We start from the raw sequence: 18,452 nt of genomic DNA on the forward strand, positions 1-18,452 counted from the left end.
TTCAGCTCCTCAACTTTCCTGGTACAGTATTGGTAAACTTATTGAGACACTAGCATAAGTTTCAGGGGTACACAAGCTAATGACACCACTGTTTTTGTTTCCCATTTCTTGTACGTTTGGAGAATGTTAGAATTTAAAGGGGGAAAAGGGTTGTAATGTATTATAATGCTCCTCAGACAGGATGAAGAGGTCAATACTCCCCAATGCCATTAGGCTTTACAATTCAACTGCCAGGACTTAAGAACTTTTTTAAAGCTATTATTAATGCTTTTTGAGTTAGTGATTTAGATGCATATCATATTATTACTGAGTTAAGTATTGTATGTAATGAGTTTTTGCTACAACAAGTGTATGGGACATTGGAAAAAATGTTGAATTTCCCCATGGGGATGAATAAAGTATCTATCTATCTATCTATCTAAAGATAAGTTAATACCAATTAGGATCACGGTAATATAGCAATACTCCCACTACAGAAACTGTTTGTAAAGAGAGATTGTTTCTGAGGCTGCGGGGTTTTCCTTCTGGTGTTTTCTGCCACCGGCAGTGCGCATTTGTGAAAACCTCTGTATGCGAGTATCGTTTTACCATCCCAAATAAAGTTGTTCCTTTTGGGCATGAAGTTGTCAAGTAGTCCTTTTTTAAAGTAGAAGTTACTACATATTTGCATCGAAAGGTTTGTCAGGCATAATGTATTTATTTTCCTTTTTTTTCTGGATCTACTGGGAAAGTCTTAAAGATCGACCGGTCCATCGCGATCGACTGGTTGGTGACCACTAGAGGGTGCAGGCTCAGAATAGAGGGACATCTATTTAGAACGGAGCGGAGCAAGAATTTCTTTAGCCACAGGGTGGTGAATCTGCAGAATTCATTGCCACCGACAGTTGTAGAGGCCAAGTCTTTGGATATATTTAAAGCAAAGGTTGATAAGTTCTTAATTGTTCAGGGTGTCAAAAGTTACAGGGAGAAGTCAGGAGAATGGGGTTGAGAGGGATAATAAATTAGCCATGATGTAATGGCAGAGCCATTCCGTTCCTGTGGCTTATAGTCTTATCACTTAACTTGAAGCTGCTAAAAAGATTCTCTCAAGCAACCTAAGCTTGGTAAACGATCTTCCAAACTAATACAATTCACGTTTTTCTCACTAGACTGATTGATTACTGGACACCTTAATTACTAACGTACTCAGGATATTGCACTACATCAATGCAGTTCGTTCTTCTTCAAGTTCAATTATCATTAAACCATACATGAATACAGCCAAACAAAACAGCATTCCTCTGGGGTCAAGGTGCAAAACACAATGCCAACAGTCATACATACCACAAGACACATATAAGATAGCAGTAAACAGAGTCACACAAAAAAATTCTGTTCTTTCAAATGAATGCTATTCCACCTGGCAACTGAAGTAGCATTGCATAAACTGAGGAAACTCTCACTTGATGCAGAATCAATGGAACAGGTAGACAACTTCTTTATACTTAAGAAAAGTCAAATTTGAAGGATACAATGGCATGCTTTGTTGTCTCATCTACATTCTCCAGTAAATATACATCAAGAAGTGCCTATAATTAAAAATAAAGATCAGTTTAACATTTGCAAATCTCTAATAAATTCATGAAACAAAATCTTTTATGAATCATAACTTTACATGAAGCGTTGATGGTGGATATTTCCCAGTTCCTCCTTCATCCTTCTTCCACAACTGTTCGATGTGATCCCCAGTCTCCGATACCATCCCATCAATTAACAGGCAGTCTGAACACCATTTGCCTCTGCATAAAGGAAAATTACAACAGGAATATTAAACTCTCTAACCTCCCTCAGCCAGTATTTTTTTTTTAAATCTTTCCTCAAAAAATAAATTTCAAGGGAAAACAAAGGCTCAAACCTAGAAATTATGATTAAAAAATCCAAAATGGAGTTCAAGTATACTTAATTGATCAGTTCAAAGAATCATAGTATTTTACATTTAATCTCCAAGAAATTAATTGGAAACATACTTTGACAAACGCTCCAACTTGTGTCGTCTGCTGATATAATAGTTTTGTATTACTGGATAGTTGTAGATGGGTCTGGATAATTGTAATAGATCAGTGTCATCTAAAAGAAAAGCAAATGGCATGTTCAGGAACTACACGGACTGACCAAGCACAGCAGTAAATTTTTAAAAAAATGGTTATTTTGATTTAACCAATAAGAATGTTTATGAAATATCTGGAATTTACCTGAACTCTCTGGAAGTAATCCTGCTCGACAGAACCATAAAACAACTTGAGCATATTGTGATAGCAGAGTGCCTACAATACGCTTGTTCATTAAGTCAACCAGTCCTGTTTGAAAAATACTTCATTATTAGCAGGTTTAACAAAAAAAAGTACACATCTTGAATATCACTTGCCATTAATAGAATCAAGTTCTAAGGCTAAACACTTAGCTAGCACCTATCCTTTTCTTGCCAAGTATAGTCAAGCCAGTAGCTAAAAATGACTGTAGAAGTTGCCACAAAATGTTCATTTGTGGGTGAACTGCAACTTAAAAGAGTGGAAAATATTTGGTGTCCAATTGTTAGTATCATTAAGGAAATTAAGTTAACACAGGGTTTAAAATATTACAGAGCACAAAATAAAATTTTATTAGTAACAATACAAAGGAATGCCAGCTGTAACAGTTAAACACACACCTCGCTCAGTCAACTCCTGGGCCTCTGTAAGGAAACAGCTAACAATGGTGGTGAGGTTGCTAAGTAACATCTGGCAGTGCTGTAGAGACTGGAGAGTGTGTGGGTCAATGAAGTGGCACGATCCATCAAAAAGTGGAATACCTAGTAGTTAAAGGACAAAGTGAGACAATCTAGAGTTATGATACGCCAACATTTTCAAGACAACATTTAAGATCTGTTAAATTGCACTGGAAGATTTGTAATACTTGCATTAATCAGCATCCTCATATAATAAAAAAAGTTAACCAAATTACAATTTACTTTCATTTATTACTTCGGGATGCTTCATTTGGCTCACATCAACAGAAACAGAGTATACGGAAGTTAATGACACTAGCCACACTACATAAGAGATTTTCTGAGTAAGCACTTGTCTCTTCCAAACCAGAACTTACAAATGACTAAACATTTTCAAGATAAGAATGTTCAGGGTTGATTTGCCAATCTCTAAGGATAAACAGACTTTAGAGTTCTGAAGGTAGAACACCAGAAAAAGTATCACAGAACATAATGTCAAGCAAGACTACACAAAAAAGGGATTTTAAACAGCTTATTATGGAGTTGAGTAAAATAAATCCCTCCTTTTAAATAAATCAAAAACCACAGACATTACATCTTCAAAATATTAATGGTTTGATCCACTTTGAAATGTTAAGATTAATTTGGTGTTAATAAGTAAACTACATAAACAAGACCATTACTTTTTCTTGAGAAGGTTAAAATGCACTTTCCAAACATTACAACACATAACAGGACTGGTTTTGGAGCTAAGTTTTAATAGTATGGGGCATGCCAAGAAGTTTAAAATCAAACTCTTTTGATCAGCTTACTTGGCTCAGACCAAAAGCATCAGAGGTGCTTTAACAGTTAACCACTTAAAGACTGCTATTAACTACATCCATATGCAAGTACTCTAATCGTCTATAAGACCATGAAACATAGGACCAGAATTAGGCCATCTGATCCACCAAGTCTACTCCACCATTCAATCATGGCTGATGCTTTTTAAAAAAAATCTCCTCAACCCCAGTTCCCGGCCTTCTCCCCAGAACCTTTGATGCCATGTCCAATGAAGAGCCTATCAATCTCTGCCCTAAATACACCCAACGGCCTGGCCGCCACAGCTGCATGTAGCAACAAATTCCACAAATTCAGCATACTTTGGCTAAAGAAATTTCTCCACATCTCTGTTTTGAAAGGGCACCCCTCTGTAGCCAAACATTACAAAATCAATTGCTCAAAGTCTTTCACTAAAGGTTCTTGGTAAATACCATAAAACCAACCGAATGCTGGGAGAAAAGAAAACTTTCAACTTATTTGGATTGTCAGCTTGACTTTCTATGAGGCACACAAGATGGAGAAGAGAAAGGGAAGGATCTAGAAGAGTAAAGTCCTCTTATTTTTGTAGCATCATTAGCACTATGAGCTGTTGCAGAGGAGGGGGGCAGAGAACTGGGCTGGGGAAGAATACAAAATAAGTACAACAGGCTGACTGAGAAAGGACTCGGCTGGCTGGAAATACAGAATTTTATAATGCTATGTAAGACCACAAAAAAAATGGTTTAACAAGTTAAGCAAAAACACACAAAATGCTGGAGGAGGCCCATGGAAGTAAATTAATCTTATTTTTGTAGCATCGTTAACACTGTGGGCTGTTGAGAGGCAGTAGAGGACAGGGCAGGGAGGAAGAGTGTTCCCATAGCCTTCTGTTCTCTATTGGACCCCCCCTTCTCCTGCCCTATATCTCTTTCACCAATCAACTTTCCAGCTCTGTACTTCATCCCTCCCCTTCCCAACCTTTTAAATATACTACTCTTCTTTTCTTCTCCAGTCTTGCCATAGGGTCTTGGCCTAAAAAATTGACTGTAACTTTTCTCCCCTGCACCCCCACAGATGCTGCTTGACCTGCTAAGTTCCTCCAGCATTTTGTGTGTGTTGCTTAGATTTCAGCATCTGTAGATTTTCTCTTCTTTGTAACAAGTTAAGCAAACGTATTCCAGATGGAATCCCTACCTGTACTAGCCGATTTATGAACAGTGAAATGTAGGAGTATTGGCAAAATGGGTGAATTGGCAAGATGAGGTAGACATGCAGAAGGCAAAGAATAAGGGCTACTAATGGACCAATACAACGTCCCACCATGAATGACCAAGACAGGCTACTATAACATGAATTTGATTTGGAAGGGATATTCTGTATGTTAGGTACAAGTGGATAGCAAGGAGATCAGAGAATCCAAATCACAAACAAGAGAAAATCTGCAGATGCTGGAAATCCAAGCAACACATACAAAATGCTGGAGGAACTCAGCAGCCCAGGCAGCATCTACGGAGAAGTTTACAGTCGCCATTTTGGGCTGAGACCCTTCAGCAGGAGTGTGTGTTGCTTAGGGAACAATGCTACCATTTTACCAAGAAACTCAAAGTGATTAAAGTGCATGTGCATATGTTGCATCCTGTGAGCATATGGTGATAATTTCCACTAAGATATTTAAAAATTATACAAATCTAGATTTCTCACTGCTAAAATCTGGTTTAAATCCAAAGTGCTAAAAAACTCTCAAAATATAAAGATACACAAAAACTTGTCATGTTGTCTTTCCAACATTGTTTTATTCAACAAGCACAAATCAAAGAACACATTTGTGTATCCAGAAATTTGAACTGTAATAATAAAGCTCTTATAACAAAGAGAATAAATATCTCAGTCCCTTTGTTTTAGCTTCCCAGCACAAATCTGTGCTTTAGGCTTCATAGATTTATTATTTACTCTGTTATTTTTTAATCCAAAAAGTAATAAAAATTGGGGATAGCACACAATATCAAATAAGTAACTGTTTATAGATCCACATGCTAAGAAAAACAATACTAAACTACACTTTCCATATATAGTATAAATCGTTGATGGGATAGGAGATTAAAGTGCAACACAAAGACAAAAAAAAACCACACCAGGCTAAAAAATGTTTTGATAGATGTGAATACATCTTCATTTGAAAAGCAAATAGCCTGGAAATATAAAATTTGAATGGTTGAATTTGTACCATAGAAGGTAATTTGTTGTTTCAAATTTGAAAGGCTAAATATACCACAGAAACAAATAATATTCATTAATTGGATACTTACAGATGTTGTCCAGTTCCTCTTTCGTACGAGTTATTTTTTTCCAGGTCCACTCGAGCACAAAACGCAAACTGGCAGCTGACCGGGGTTGTTCTTGAAGTGAAAAGATTACAATACACATCAGAATCACACTTAACTAAAGCAAAATATTGCTCACAGTATTATTTTTCTCTGCTGTTGTCGGTTCTTTGCTCAAAATGATGGTTAAGAAATTAGAATAAATGAAAACATGCTTGATATATTTAGGTGCTCTTTCTTTTATTCCCTCATGAATCAAGGACAAGGCAAGATGAGTGAGTTTGATAGATTTAATTTTATGTATAACATGCTCTTCAAACTAGTGTGTCAGTTGCCCACTGGTTAAAAAATCCTATTATTTTGTAACAACACTATGATAACCTACCACCAAAATGATTTTTTTGTTCAAATTAATTTTTTCCTGTCAAGATGGCGCCAGCAAACAATGATTCCTTGGGTGACATCTTACAGACAGAAAATCTTTTAAATTATTTCACTTTTTCTATGCCTTCTGCTTGTTCGTTTTCTATTGTTTGTGTCACAGAAACAGTTGGTGCCTGTGATGTACAGTTTGGATCTCCATCAAATGATCCAGAACTATGCCACGCCTGGAGAGCTGCCTCATGGAGATCAGTGATGAGAACCCGAAAAGGACCAAGAATACAAGCTTACTCGTTGGAAAAAACAAAGATGGGACTCGGGTCATGAAGAACTCTATCTCAAAACGGCAAAGAAGATTGAAACATTGAGGTGGAGGCGTTCGGATCCAGTCAGCGAGCGCTCCTGACGGAGGCCACCAAGACGATGGTGTTCGGACCCAGTCAGTGATGACTCCCAATGGAGGCCACCTTTTGGACCAGTCGCGAGTTCTGAGTCATGGAAGAACTGTCTGAGTTTCAAGTGTTTGGACGGAATATTGGTCTCCTTCAGTTTTTCGGGGGGGGGGGTGGGTGGGTGGGTGGGTGGGGGTGTGTGTGTGTGTGTGTGTGTGTGTGTGTGTGTGTGTGTGTGTGTGTGTGTGTGTGTGTGTGTGTGTGTGTGTGTGTGTGTGTGTGTGTGTGTGTGTGTGTGTGTGGTTTTTGAAGTTACTGTCACTTCTTTTTTGCAAGTGTTGGCGTTGGTGGCTGTCTTTTTCTGTGGGAGGGGGTTTGGGATGTGCTGCTATTGTCGCTGTCTGTTTTTTTGAGAGTGGGGGGTCAGGGATTGTATTACTGCTGTGTTTTTTTTCTGCAAGAGAGAAGGTCGGGGATTGTTAATGTACTATTTTTTTCTGCAGGGGGTGGTTTATCGGGGATTGTTATTGTTCTTTTTCTGCGGGAATTCTAGGGTCTACACGTTTTGTTTCTTTTACTTTTTTCATGGCTATCTAGGGAAGACAAATAGTTGTATTGCACATGCCTACTTTGACAAAAATTGTGTATAATTTTTGTTTTTCTTATGAATGCTGCTTTCTGATGCTATGTGCCTATGATGCTGCTGTAAGGAAGTTTTCCATTACATTTGTGCACATATGTACCTGTGCATATGACAATACACTTGACTGACATTTTGTAGGTATAGCAGCATACAATAAAGATTAATGATGATGAATGAATGATATGAAGATTGGGTGCAAAGAAAGATTTATTTCTTAACACTTTTTAGCTTTTATATTATTGTCAACTTACACAATCATACAATGCTGAACAATATTTTAGGTTGGGTAGTGTTTGGAGAAGAGGAGGAAGTGGTAGACAACTACTTAATAATTCTTGCTGGCAAGAATATTCTTACGCAAGGTAATTTCCTCAGTAGATCATCAGAGTAACACAAAATGTTGATACTTGAATGACTACAGGTAATTCAAGCCAGACAAAATAAAATCTGGATATACCTTGCAACACACACAAAATGCTGGAGGAATTCAGTAGGCCAGGCAGCATCAATGGAAAAGAGTACAGTCGATGTTTCAGGCCGTTATTTCCGGCATTTTGTGTGTTGTGTGGATTTCCAGCATCTACTAATTTTCTCGTGTCTGGATACACCTTGATACAATTACACTTTACTATTAGACCCATGCCTGGACTAAACTAAGCTAAGCTTCAGTAAAGTATCTAGTATGAAACTGAAAACATTTGGCTGAATAATTACAATGCACTCCATCTCCCACTTCCCAATTCCTCCATCAGGTTGCTTCTTCAACCCACTGAGATCCTCAAACAAGTTGTTCATCCCAGCCTACCCTGTCAGCTTACAGCCCCCCTCAAACTCATTTCTCTGCACTTCCCTTCTTTGTACTACCCATTTCGTCTCTTCACTCGCTGTTCCCAATGAAGGGTTTTGACCAAAATGTCAACAATTCCTTTCCTCGCAGAGTGCTGCTCAACACACCGAGTTACTCCAACAGATTTACACCCACTGCCTTGCATATTTCAGTACAGCTTTAAGCTACAGAAACAGCAGGCCATTCATCCCCTTTAGCTCGATCAGTCCCAGGCCCTTCAATTTTGAAGGAAGACTCAACCAACACACCTGAGAAGATTAAGGTGGCCAGAATATGAAGCTACAAATTAAAAGAGCAATTGACAAAGCAATATTTCTGAATTGTACATTTTACCATAGTACTCACTTAAAAAAAAAATTTAATGATACAGTGCAGAATAGGTCCTTCCGGTGCTTACACCAGTGTTGCCCAGTGATCCACTGATTTAACCCCAGCCTAATCACAGGATAATCTACAATGACCAGTTAACCTACTAACCGGTACATCTTTGGACTGTGGGAGGAAAGTGGAGCACCCAGAAAAAACCCATGGACACATGGGAAGGAATCTACAAACTTGCTTACAAAGGATGCTGGAATTGAACTCTGAAACCCCAAGGAGTAATAGTGCTGTGCTAACTGCTACACTACTGTGGTGCCCTAAATTATAAGTGAACATTAAATACTTAAACCAAACATATGCAAGTGGCTTACCTTCTTTCGTCCATTGTTTGATGCACCCAGTTATTAAACCCAAAGAACTAGATTCCACAGCTGCTGACAAAATGGCTTCAAGCTTTTCCTCCTAAAAGAGGGAAAAAAAGATTATTACACCTGGATTTGCAATCCAGGCATCCTGATTCAATTGTAAAACAAGGACAATGCTCAAGAAAAGATGGTGGACGTTGTCTATATGAACTTCAGCAAAGCCTTTGACAAAGTCCTGCATGGGAGGCTGGCCCTGAAGCTTAAACATAGAAACATAGAAAATAGGCGCAGGAGTAGGCCATTCAGCCCTTCGAGCCTGCACCACCATTCAGTATGATCATGGCTGATCATCCAACTCAGAACCCTGCACCTGCTTTCTCTCCATACCCCCTGATTCCTTTAGCCACAAGGACCATATCTAACTTCCTCTTAAATATAGCCATTGAACGGGCCTCAACTGTTTCCTGTGGCAGAGAATTCCACAGATTCACCACTCTCTGTGTGAAGAAGTTTTTCCTCATCTCAGTCCTAAAAGGCTTCCCTTTTATCCTTAAACTGTGACCCCTCGTTCTGGACTTCCCCAACATCGGAAACAATCTTCCTGAATCTAGCCTTTAGAATTTTATACATTTCAATAAGATCCCCCCTCAATCTTTTAAATTCCAGTGAGTATAAGCCTAGTCGATCCAGTCTTTCTTCATATGAAAGTCCTGCCATCCCAGGAATCAATCTGGTGAACCTTCTCTGTACTCCCTCTATGGCAAGAATGTCTTTCCTCAGATTAGGGAAGCAAAACTACACACAATATTCCAGGTGCGGTCTCACCAAGGCCTTGTACAACTGCAGTAGAACCTCCCTGCTCCTGTACTCAAATCCTTTTGCTATGAATGCCAACATACCATTTGCCTTTTTCACCGCCTGCTGTACCTGCAAACCCACCTTCAATGACTGGTGTACAATGACACATAAGTCACATGGCATTCAGGATGCAGCAGCCAATTGGACCTAACATCACCTTAACAAAAGAAACCAAAGAGGAGTTGCCTCTCTGACTGTGAAAAGTGGAGTGCCAGAAGAATCGGTGCTCAGTCTGTTGATGTTTGGCATACATATTAATGATTTAGTTGATAATGTGGTAAAATGGACAGCAAACTTATGATGACACAAAGATTAGGGGTGCAGTAGACAGCAAAGAAGCCAAAGCTTCGAGTATAATTCTGACAAGCTGGGAAAATCGGCTGAAAAATGGCAGATGGAATTTTATGCAGACAAATGTGAGGAGCTGCACTTTGGAAGGACACACCAGAATACAAGTTACACAATGAGTGGTAATGCTCTGAGACGTGCTGTTGAACAAAGGGACCTGGGAATACAGATCCATAATTCCTTGCAAGTTGTTACACAGGTAAATAGAGTCATAAAAGAGAGCTTTTTCCACTCTTGGATTTCCAGTATCTGCTGATTTTCTCGTTTGTGTTTTGGCACATTGGCTTCATCACCCAGGGCACTAAGTAGAGGTGTTGGGATGTTATGTTGAAGTCGTATAAGACATTGGTGAGGCCAAATTTATAGTGTATTGTGTACAGTTGTGATCACCTACCTACAGGAACGATATCAATAATCTTGAAAAAGAAAATTTATGAGGACGTTGCTGGGACTTGAGGGCCTCAGTTACTAGGAAAAGGTTGAATAGGTTATGATTTTATTCCCTGGTGCACAGGAGAATGAGGAGAGATCTTATAGAGGTATACAAAATTATGAGAAGTATGGATATAGTGAATGCACCCAACCTCTCCCTCCCCCCCCAGACTGGGTGAGAATAGAACTGAAGGTCATAGGCTTAGGGTGAAAGGTGAAATATTCAAGAGGATCATCTACACTTAAGAGGTTGATGTGAGTGTGGAATAAGCCGTCAATTAAAATGGTAGATGCTGGTTTAATTGCAATACAATAGATAATTGGATGAGTACGTGGATGAGAGAGTTGGGAGGGATATGGTCTGGGTGCAGGTGGATGGGGCTTGGCAGAAGATGAAATAGGCATGCACTACATCAGGCGTCCCCATATTTTTTATGCCATGTACTGTTACCATTAAGCAAGGGTTCCATGGACGCCAGGTTGGGAACTCCTAAACTAGATGAACCAAAGAGTCTGTTTCCATGCTGTTGTATTCTTTGACTTTGTAAAGTGAATCTATCCCTCATCAGTAATCTAAACACATAGAGGTTACTAAGTTAATTGTTCTTGTGGCATTGTGTATAGGGGAAGGGGGATTTTGGGGTTGATGTTCTTGTGTTTTGTGCGGGGAAGGAGGTCTGAGAGTCATGCTCTTGCTGCGTTTCAAGTGGGGGGGGGGTTTGGGGGGCGGGGGTTGACCATCATGTTGCCATTTTTTTTCCTTGCTTTCAATGCTATTTGGAGAAGAAGAATCTCAGAGTTATATACTTTGATAATAAATGAATCTTTAAATTCCCCCTACTGTGTAGATAACTGGTACAATTGATGAGAATGTGGGAATAACAAAAGTGAATAGTGTAGGTTTAGTGCAAATAGGTACTCGATGGTATGGACTCTGTGTTCAGAAGGACAAGTTTTCACGTTGTGATTGCACGCACTCATGTGTGCCTATGTATACATATACATGTATTAACACATACATATACACACACACACACACACATATATATATATATATATATAAAAATATAAAGAGAGAGAGACACACACACATTTATTTGTGACCCTATGCATACAACACATGAAAAGCAAATTGACAGTGAGCTTCAATTCAAAGTGGAAAAAGTAAATAATATCCCTACTGAAAAGCATGTTGGAAATTATCTGGTTTAGCCAGCCAGTGTCATGTGGTACAGAAACCAGTCCTTGCACTAATAAAATCCACATCAACCAACAAGCAGCTATCTACACTGATTCCACACTAATCCCATCTTATTCTCCATCAACCTGCCCCAATTCTACTTCTCACCTACAGAGTAGAAGCAACTTACAGCAATGAATTACTGTATCAACTTTTATGTCTTTGAGATGTGTGAGTAAACCACAGTATTCAGGAAAAAGGCCATATATCAACAAGGAAAACATGCAAACTCCACATATACACTAATAAGGTACGGTAAAACGGATGTTGTTCAAGCAGAAATGAAGTAGTTCTACATATGTATCATTCCCAAAGAGCTAAAGGGCTCCCCTTTAACAGGCATTCATGAATCTGCAGTATTTGAACATCAAAAAAACTACTGTCCTATTTAAGAAATTTACTAATCACTTAAACTTTACAGACCATGCAACAAACCATGAAGCTAACAATTAAATAGCAAAGTGATCTTTATTAATCATTTTCTCTTTACCTAATTCTTCAAAACCTATCTGAAAAAAAAAGTAAAACCTGCTCTCCAAATATTCATGGTACAAAACAATTTAGTTCAAAGTCAGTCTTCATCTTTGCTGACTAAATATTCATGCTTTAGTCATCTGACAAATGACTCAAATGGCAGATTCATTCTCATCATTAAAGGTCAAGAATGATGTATCCAACTACCCTGCTGCTCAATAGAATCAGAATCAGGTTTATTATCACTGGCATGCGTCATGAAATTTGTTAACACAGTAGTAGCAGTTCAATGTAATGCATAATATAGAAGAAAGAAAAAATGCTAATAATAATAAATAGATAAGTAAATCAATTACAGTATATGTATATTGAATAATTAAAAATCATGCAAAAAAAAGAAAGAATATATATTAAAAAAGTGAGGTAGTGTCCAAGGATTTAATGTCCATTTAGGACTTGGATGGCAGAGGGGAAGAAGCTGTTCCTGAATTGCTGAGTATGTGCCTTCAGGCTTCTGTATCTACGACCTGATGGTAACAGTGAGAAAAGGGCATGCCCTGGGTGCTGGACGTCCTTAATAATGGATGCTGCCTTTCTGAGACACCACTCCTTGAAGATATCCTGGGTACTTTGTAGGCTAGTACCCAAGATGGAGCCGACTAAATTCATAACCTTCTGCAGCTTCTCCTGGTACTGTGCAGTAGCCCCCACCTCACCCCCTCCATACCAGACAGTGATGCAGCTTTATCTCTTCCATTCTTAAAGTTTAGCTTAACTTTGACATAACTTTTTAGAAGAGTTAGAAATAGTGCAGAGGAAGTTCAGTAGGATGCTGCCTGGTCTAGAGAGTATTTCTTATGAGGATAGGTTGAGTAATGTAGGGCTTTTTCCCTTTGGAGCAAAGGAAGAGGAGAGGTGACTTGTTAGAGGTGTACAAGATGATGAGAGGCACAGACTGAGTGGATAGCCAGAGACTTTTTCCCCAGGGCAGAAATGGCTAATACTAGGGGTATTATTTTAATGTGATTAGAGGAAAATATAGGGGAAGGATATCAGATAAGTTGTTTTTTTTTAAAAAAAACACAGAGCGGCAAGTATGTGAAATGCCCTGCCAGAAGTGGTGTTACAGGCAGATACATTAGGGGCATTCCTTTAAGAAACTCTTAAGAGAGGCACATGGATAATAGAAAAATGGTGGGCTATGGGGAGGAGGGAAGGATCTTAAGTGTGAGTTAAAGGGTGGTACAGCATCATGGGCTGAAGGACCTGTACTGTGCTGTAATGTTCAAGTTCTCACTAAGAACAAATTCCATATAACTTTGGTTATTTATTCAGAGGATCTGAACAAAACTGGCATCACATGAGACTCTAGAAATGCGGAAACAAGTCAAAGAATAAATTCTGAATAAATACAACTAAAAATTTAATGGAGTACAACCATCATTTGTAAGGATCAAAACTGCTTGGCAAAAACATCACACAATGAATTATTTCTGTTATACAAGTTATCCTTAACTTCTCCACTTCCTTTTCCCTCTTCCCCGCTTAAAATGCTGTAACCACTTTTCATTTGTCTTAACATCTCCATTTTGTGTTAGAGATCTCTTGTAACATCTTACGACATTGAAGATGCTATCTGAAGGAAAGCTCTTGTTCTATAGAGAACGAAGCAAGGAAAGTCCATTTTTAACGGAAGCAAACACATTCAATCTATCAGTTCATTAGTGTAAGTAAAATAATGAAACTCAACCTGATAAGTTGCAGAGGTACAGATCAATAATTCACTTTGAAAGTTAATATAGTTATTGTAACTTCAAGGACTTATAATACTTAACTCAGAAATCAATTAAATAACTCAACAAAGTCTATATAATTTCATATTACAAATTAGATCACAAAAATTCAACATAAGAAACAGTGTTTACCTGTCTTTTACTATTCATTTACAGTGGCATACAAAAGTTTAGGCACACCTGGTCAAAATTTGTTACTCTGAATAGCTAAGCAAATAAAAGATTACCTGATTTCCAAAAGACAAAGTTAAAGATGACACATTTCTTTAATATTAATATTTTAAGCAAGATTACTTTTTCTATTTCCATCTTTTACAGTTTCAAAATAACAAAAGAAGGAACAGGGCATGAAGCAAAGGTTTGGGCACCCTGCAAGGTCAGTACTTAGTAACACCCCCTTTGGCAAGTATCACAGCTTGTAAACGCCTTCTGTAGCCAGCTAAGAGTCTTTCAGTTCTTGTTTGGGGAATTTTCACCCATTCTTCCCTGCAAAAGGCTTCTAGTTTTGTGAGATTCTTGGGCTGTCTTGCATGCATTGCTCTTTTGAAGTCTATCCACAGATTTTCGATTATGTTTAGGTGAGGGCCATGGCAAAACCTTCAACTTGCACCTCTTGAGGTAGTCCACTGTGGATTTTGAGGTGTGTTAGGATCGTTATCCTGTTGCAGAAGCCATCCTCTTTTCATCTTCAGCTTTTTTTTTTTTACAGATGGTGTGATGTTTGCTTCCAGAATTTGCTGGTATTTAATTGAATTCATTCTTCCCTCTACCAGTGAAATGTTCCCCGTGCCACTGGCTGCAACACAAGCCCAAAGCATGATTGATCCACCCCCGTGCAGATGTTCTTTTCACGAAATTCTGCACCCTTTTTTTCCTCCAAACATACCTTTGCTCATTGCGGCCAAAAAGTTCTATTTTAACTTCATCAGTCCACAGGACTTGTTTCCAAAATGCATCAGGCTTGTCTAGATGTTTCTTTGCAAAATTCTGATGCTGAATTTTGTGGTAAGGACGCAGGGAAGGTTTTCTTCTGATGACTCTTCCATGAAGGTCATATTTGTGCAGGTGTCGCTGCACAGTAGAACAGTGCACTACCACTCCAGAGTCTGCTAAATCTTCCTGAAGGTTTTTTGCAGTCAAACGGGGTTTGATTTGCCTTTCTTGCAATCCTACGAGCAGTTCTCTCGGAAAGTTTTCTTGGCCTTCCAGACCTCAACTTGACCTCCAGCATTCATGTTAACTGTCATTTCTTAATTACATTACGAACTGAGGAAACGGCTACCTGAAAACGCTTTGCTATCTTCTTATAGCCTTCTCCTGCTTTGTGAGCATTATTTATTTTAATTTTCAGAGTGCTAGACAGCTGCTTAGAGGAGCCCATGGCTGCTGATTGTTGGGACAAGGTTTGAGGAGTCAGGGTATTTACAGTCTGCCCTCCTTATCCCCGGGGGATTGGTTCTGGGACCCCTTGCGGATACCAAAATTCATGGATGCTCAAGTCCCTTATTCAACATGTCTCAATTGGGGACCTTAGGACCCAGCGGAACTCCAGACCTTATTTAACCTGTCTCAGTGCAGTGGAAATTAGGACCCGGCGCCAGAGCTCTGAATGCGCAGTGTTTCTATTCACAAAAATAATCACGATCACGATGGAAAATAAAGTGGAAATAATAAAGCAATCGGAAAGAGGTGAAACGCCATCGGTCATTGGAAAAGCGTTAGGCTAGGTCGGTCAACGATCAGAACAATTTTAAAGGATAAAGTGAGAAAGGCTCTGCCCCGATGAAAGCTACAATTATTACTAAGCAACGCAGTGGTTTAATTATTAGGTTTTGGGGTTTTGAGTTTTTGATCCTCCACATCAACCTGGCACGGTGGACAGCGCACTAGGGAGCGATCTGTCCCGAGTCCCGAGAACTTCTGTCCCCGAGCCCGGCACTGAAACATACGTTCTTAAGTGTTTTATATGCATAGAAAGGTAAAATATATACTATATACTAAGGCAAACGTTTGACTAACTGAGGCTAAATAATACTGGATGTACCTGTTCCAACTTACTTGGTAAGAGAACTTACGATTTTTTTGATCCCGATCCACGATAACCCACACACACCCTCCCGTATACTTTAAATCATCTCTAGATTACTTATAATACCTAATACAATGTAAATGCTATGTAAAATGGTTGTTATACTGCATTGTTTAGGGAATAATGACAAGAAAAAAAAGTCTGTACATGCTCGAACAAGTGCTGGAAGAGCACTTCCGAGTTTTTGCGATTCACGGTTGGTTGAATTCACGCATGCGGAATCCGTGGATAAGGAGGGCCGACTGTATAAAGCTTTGAAATTTGCATCACCTGGCCTTTCCTAACGATGACTGTGAATAAGCAATAGCGCTAACAAGCTAATTAAGGTCTGAAACCTTGGTAAAAGTTATGAGAGCTCAAGTCTCTTGGGGTGCCCAAACTTTTGCATGTTGCTCCTTTCCTTTTTTTCACTCTAAGATTGTACAAAACAAAAATAATACACTAATCTTGCTTAAAATGTTGAAAAGAATGTTTCATTTTTAACTTCATGACTTTTGGAGATCAGTTCATCTTCTACTCACTTAACTATTCACAGTAACAGAAATTTTGACCAGGGGTGCACAAACTTTTGCATGCCACTTGTTACATGTTAATAATCTAAATAGCTCTCATTTTGTACCCACTTGTGACAGGCATGAAGGCTGTACATCTGCAAGTCTTGGAGATAAAAGCCCAGCCATCAGGCAACGACTATAACCATCAGGTACAGCTTCACTAAGAAAAGGACCGGCTTTCTTCAAATAATTCAAAGTCTAGAAAACATAATCAAAAGTTTGATGGCCAGCAGTCTTTCAACAAAATTCTATTAAAATAAGCATTACATATTAGCCCATTAGAACACTGCAATATAGAATCACAGAATTCTGTTCTAATTTCTTACAGAAGCTGAATACAGACTATTGTAGTTAAGAACAAATTTCAAAATCTATCTGGCAGCAGTAAGGCAATTACTACCACCATATTACATTTTCAAATGTCCAGGATTTTAAAAACCTACATGTCAATGAGCAACCTAAACAAATATCTCCTTAATGCATAGGAGGCCACTCAGCCCAGAGTAATTTTCTTCACTTGCTCATTTTACCCTGTGATCTATTCTACCTCTATTCTACCAGTAATCTACACACTAGGCACAATTTGGAGCAGTTAATTAACCTAACGCTTAAACTGTGGGAGAGAACTGGAGCATCGGGGGAAATGCATATGGTCAGAGAAAGTATGCAAACTCCACACAGACAGCAGAGTTCAGGAGGGAACTGAGATCACTGAGGCAACGGCTATATTAGCTGCACCATTGTGTCACTTCAAAGGCTTTGAGTAAGTGGAAGAAATCAAGGCAGGATCTGGTTAACTGAATTATAAGGAGATACTAAGAACATCAGTGTCTAGAGAACTGCAATGGGGACTTCTTCATGCAACCAATGGTGATAACAATTTGCAGGCAGATTTTAATGAAGCAGGACCTCAATCTCAAGTGTGCAGCCTGTAGTATATAAATCAGCATAGCAAGAGACAGCTATGGCAGCTCAGAATCAGCTGAGACAGCATGTTTGTGTCCTTGAGCAAGGCACTTAAAACACATTGCTCTGCAACGTCACCGGTGCCAAGCTGCATGGGTCCTAGTGCCCTTCCTTTGGACAACATCAGTGGCGTGGAGAGGGGAAGGCCTGCAGCTTGGGCAACTGCCGGTCTCCCATACAACCCTGCCCAGGCCTGCGCCCTGGAAACTCCAGGCACATGGTCTCTGGAGACCAACGGATGCCACCACCACATAGCAAGAGACAGATAATATATATAATGTCGCTAGAAAGAGAGGGATAACACATACAGATGGCTAGAAAGAGTACTGGAGAGAGATCTTTATCTTCCTCGGACTCAAAGCCATTACTGGAAGAAGTGGTTGGATAGAATACCTCTCAGGAGGTGGGACCTGTGTTCTAACAGTAAAGTTCACTGATATAAACAGTCCTTAATGATACTGTGGCCATGAACTTGGGACAGAATGGCAACAGGTGGAAAGAATAAACAAGTGACAAGATAAAATTTATATAATATATGGTGCATATAGTATGCAGAATGTAGCACATGTTTAGGAAGCAAGTTCAATTGCAGCACTCAAAAAGGAACTGGATAAGTAACTGAAAAAAAAGAATCTGTTGTCCCTATGAGTTTAGGATGCAGACTACAATTATCTTGACTATTCTTACAGAGAAATGGAATGGACTTGATGGATCAAATAGCTTCCTTCAATGCTGCAACCACATTAAATTTATTACAGATGCACAGTGTGCTACAGACTACTATAGCATATCAAAGGACTGATGAGTCAAATCAAACCCCAAATATTGAAAATATAGCCTCAGACTTAAAAGAGTAACTATGGACAAACAAAAAAGTCTAAAAC

General features: G+C 39.0%; 1 protein-coding gene across 2 annotated transcripts in view; it reads right to left on the minus strand.

Moving 5' to 3' along the window:
• Positions 1-18,452, minus strand: part of ahctf1 (AT hook containing transcription factor 1) — a 112,588-nt gene that overhangs the window by 45,376 nt on the left and 48,760 nt on the right. For both annotated transcript variants that reach the window (XM_073050468.1, XM_073050469.1), the window contains 8 exons: positions 16,672-16,800; positions 8,821-8,911; positions 5,851-5,940; positions 2,687-2,827; positions 2,232-2,336; positions 2,007-2,106; positions 1,655-1,778; positions 1,512-1,568 (listed from right to left, as the gene is read on the minus strand). In XM_073050468.1, coding sequence (XP_072906569.1) covers positions 1,512-1,568; positions 1,655-1,778; positions 2,007-2,106; positions 2,232-2,336; positions 2,687-2,827; positions 5,851-5,940; positions 8,821-8,911; positions 16,672-16,800 — 837 coding nt within the window. The remainder of the gene's footprint in view (positions 1-1,511; positions 1,569-1,654; positions 1,779-2,006; positions 2,107-2,231; positions 2,337-2,686; positions 2,828-5,850; positions 5,941-8,820; positions 8,912-16,671; positions 16,801-18,452) is intronic.

Source organism: Hemitrygon akajei, chromosome 7 (assembly GCF_048418815.1).
Source record: "Hemitrygon akajei chromosome 7, sHemAka1.3, whole genome shotgun sequence".
In the NCBI taxonomy this organism is placed as follows: domain Eukaryota; kingdom Metazoa; phylum Chordata; class Chondrichthyes; order Myliobatiformes; family Dasyatidae; genus Hemitrygon; species Hemitrygon akajei.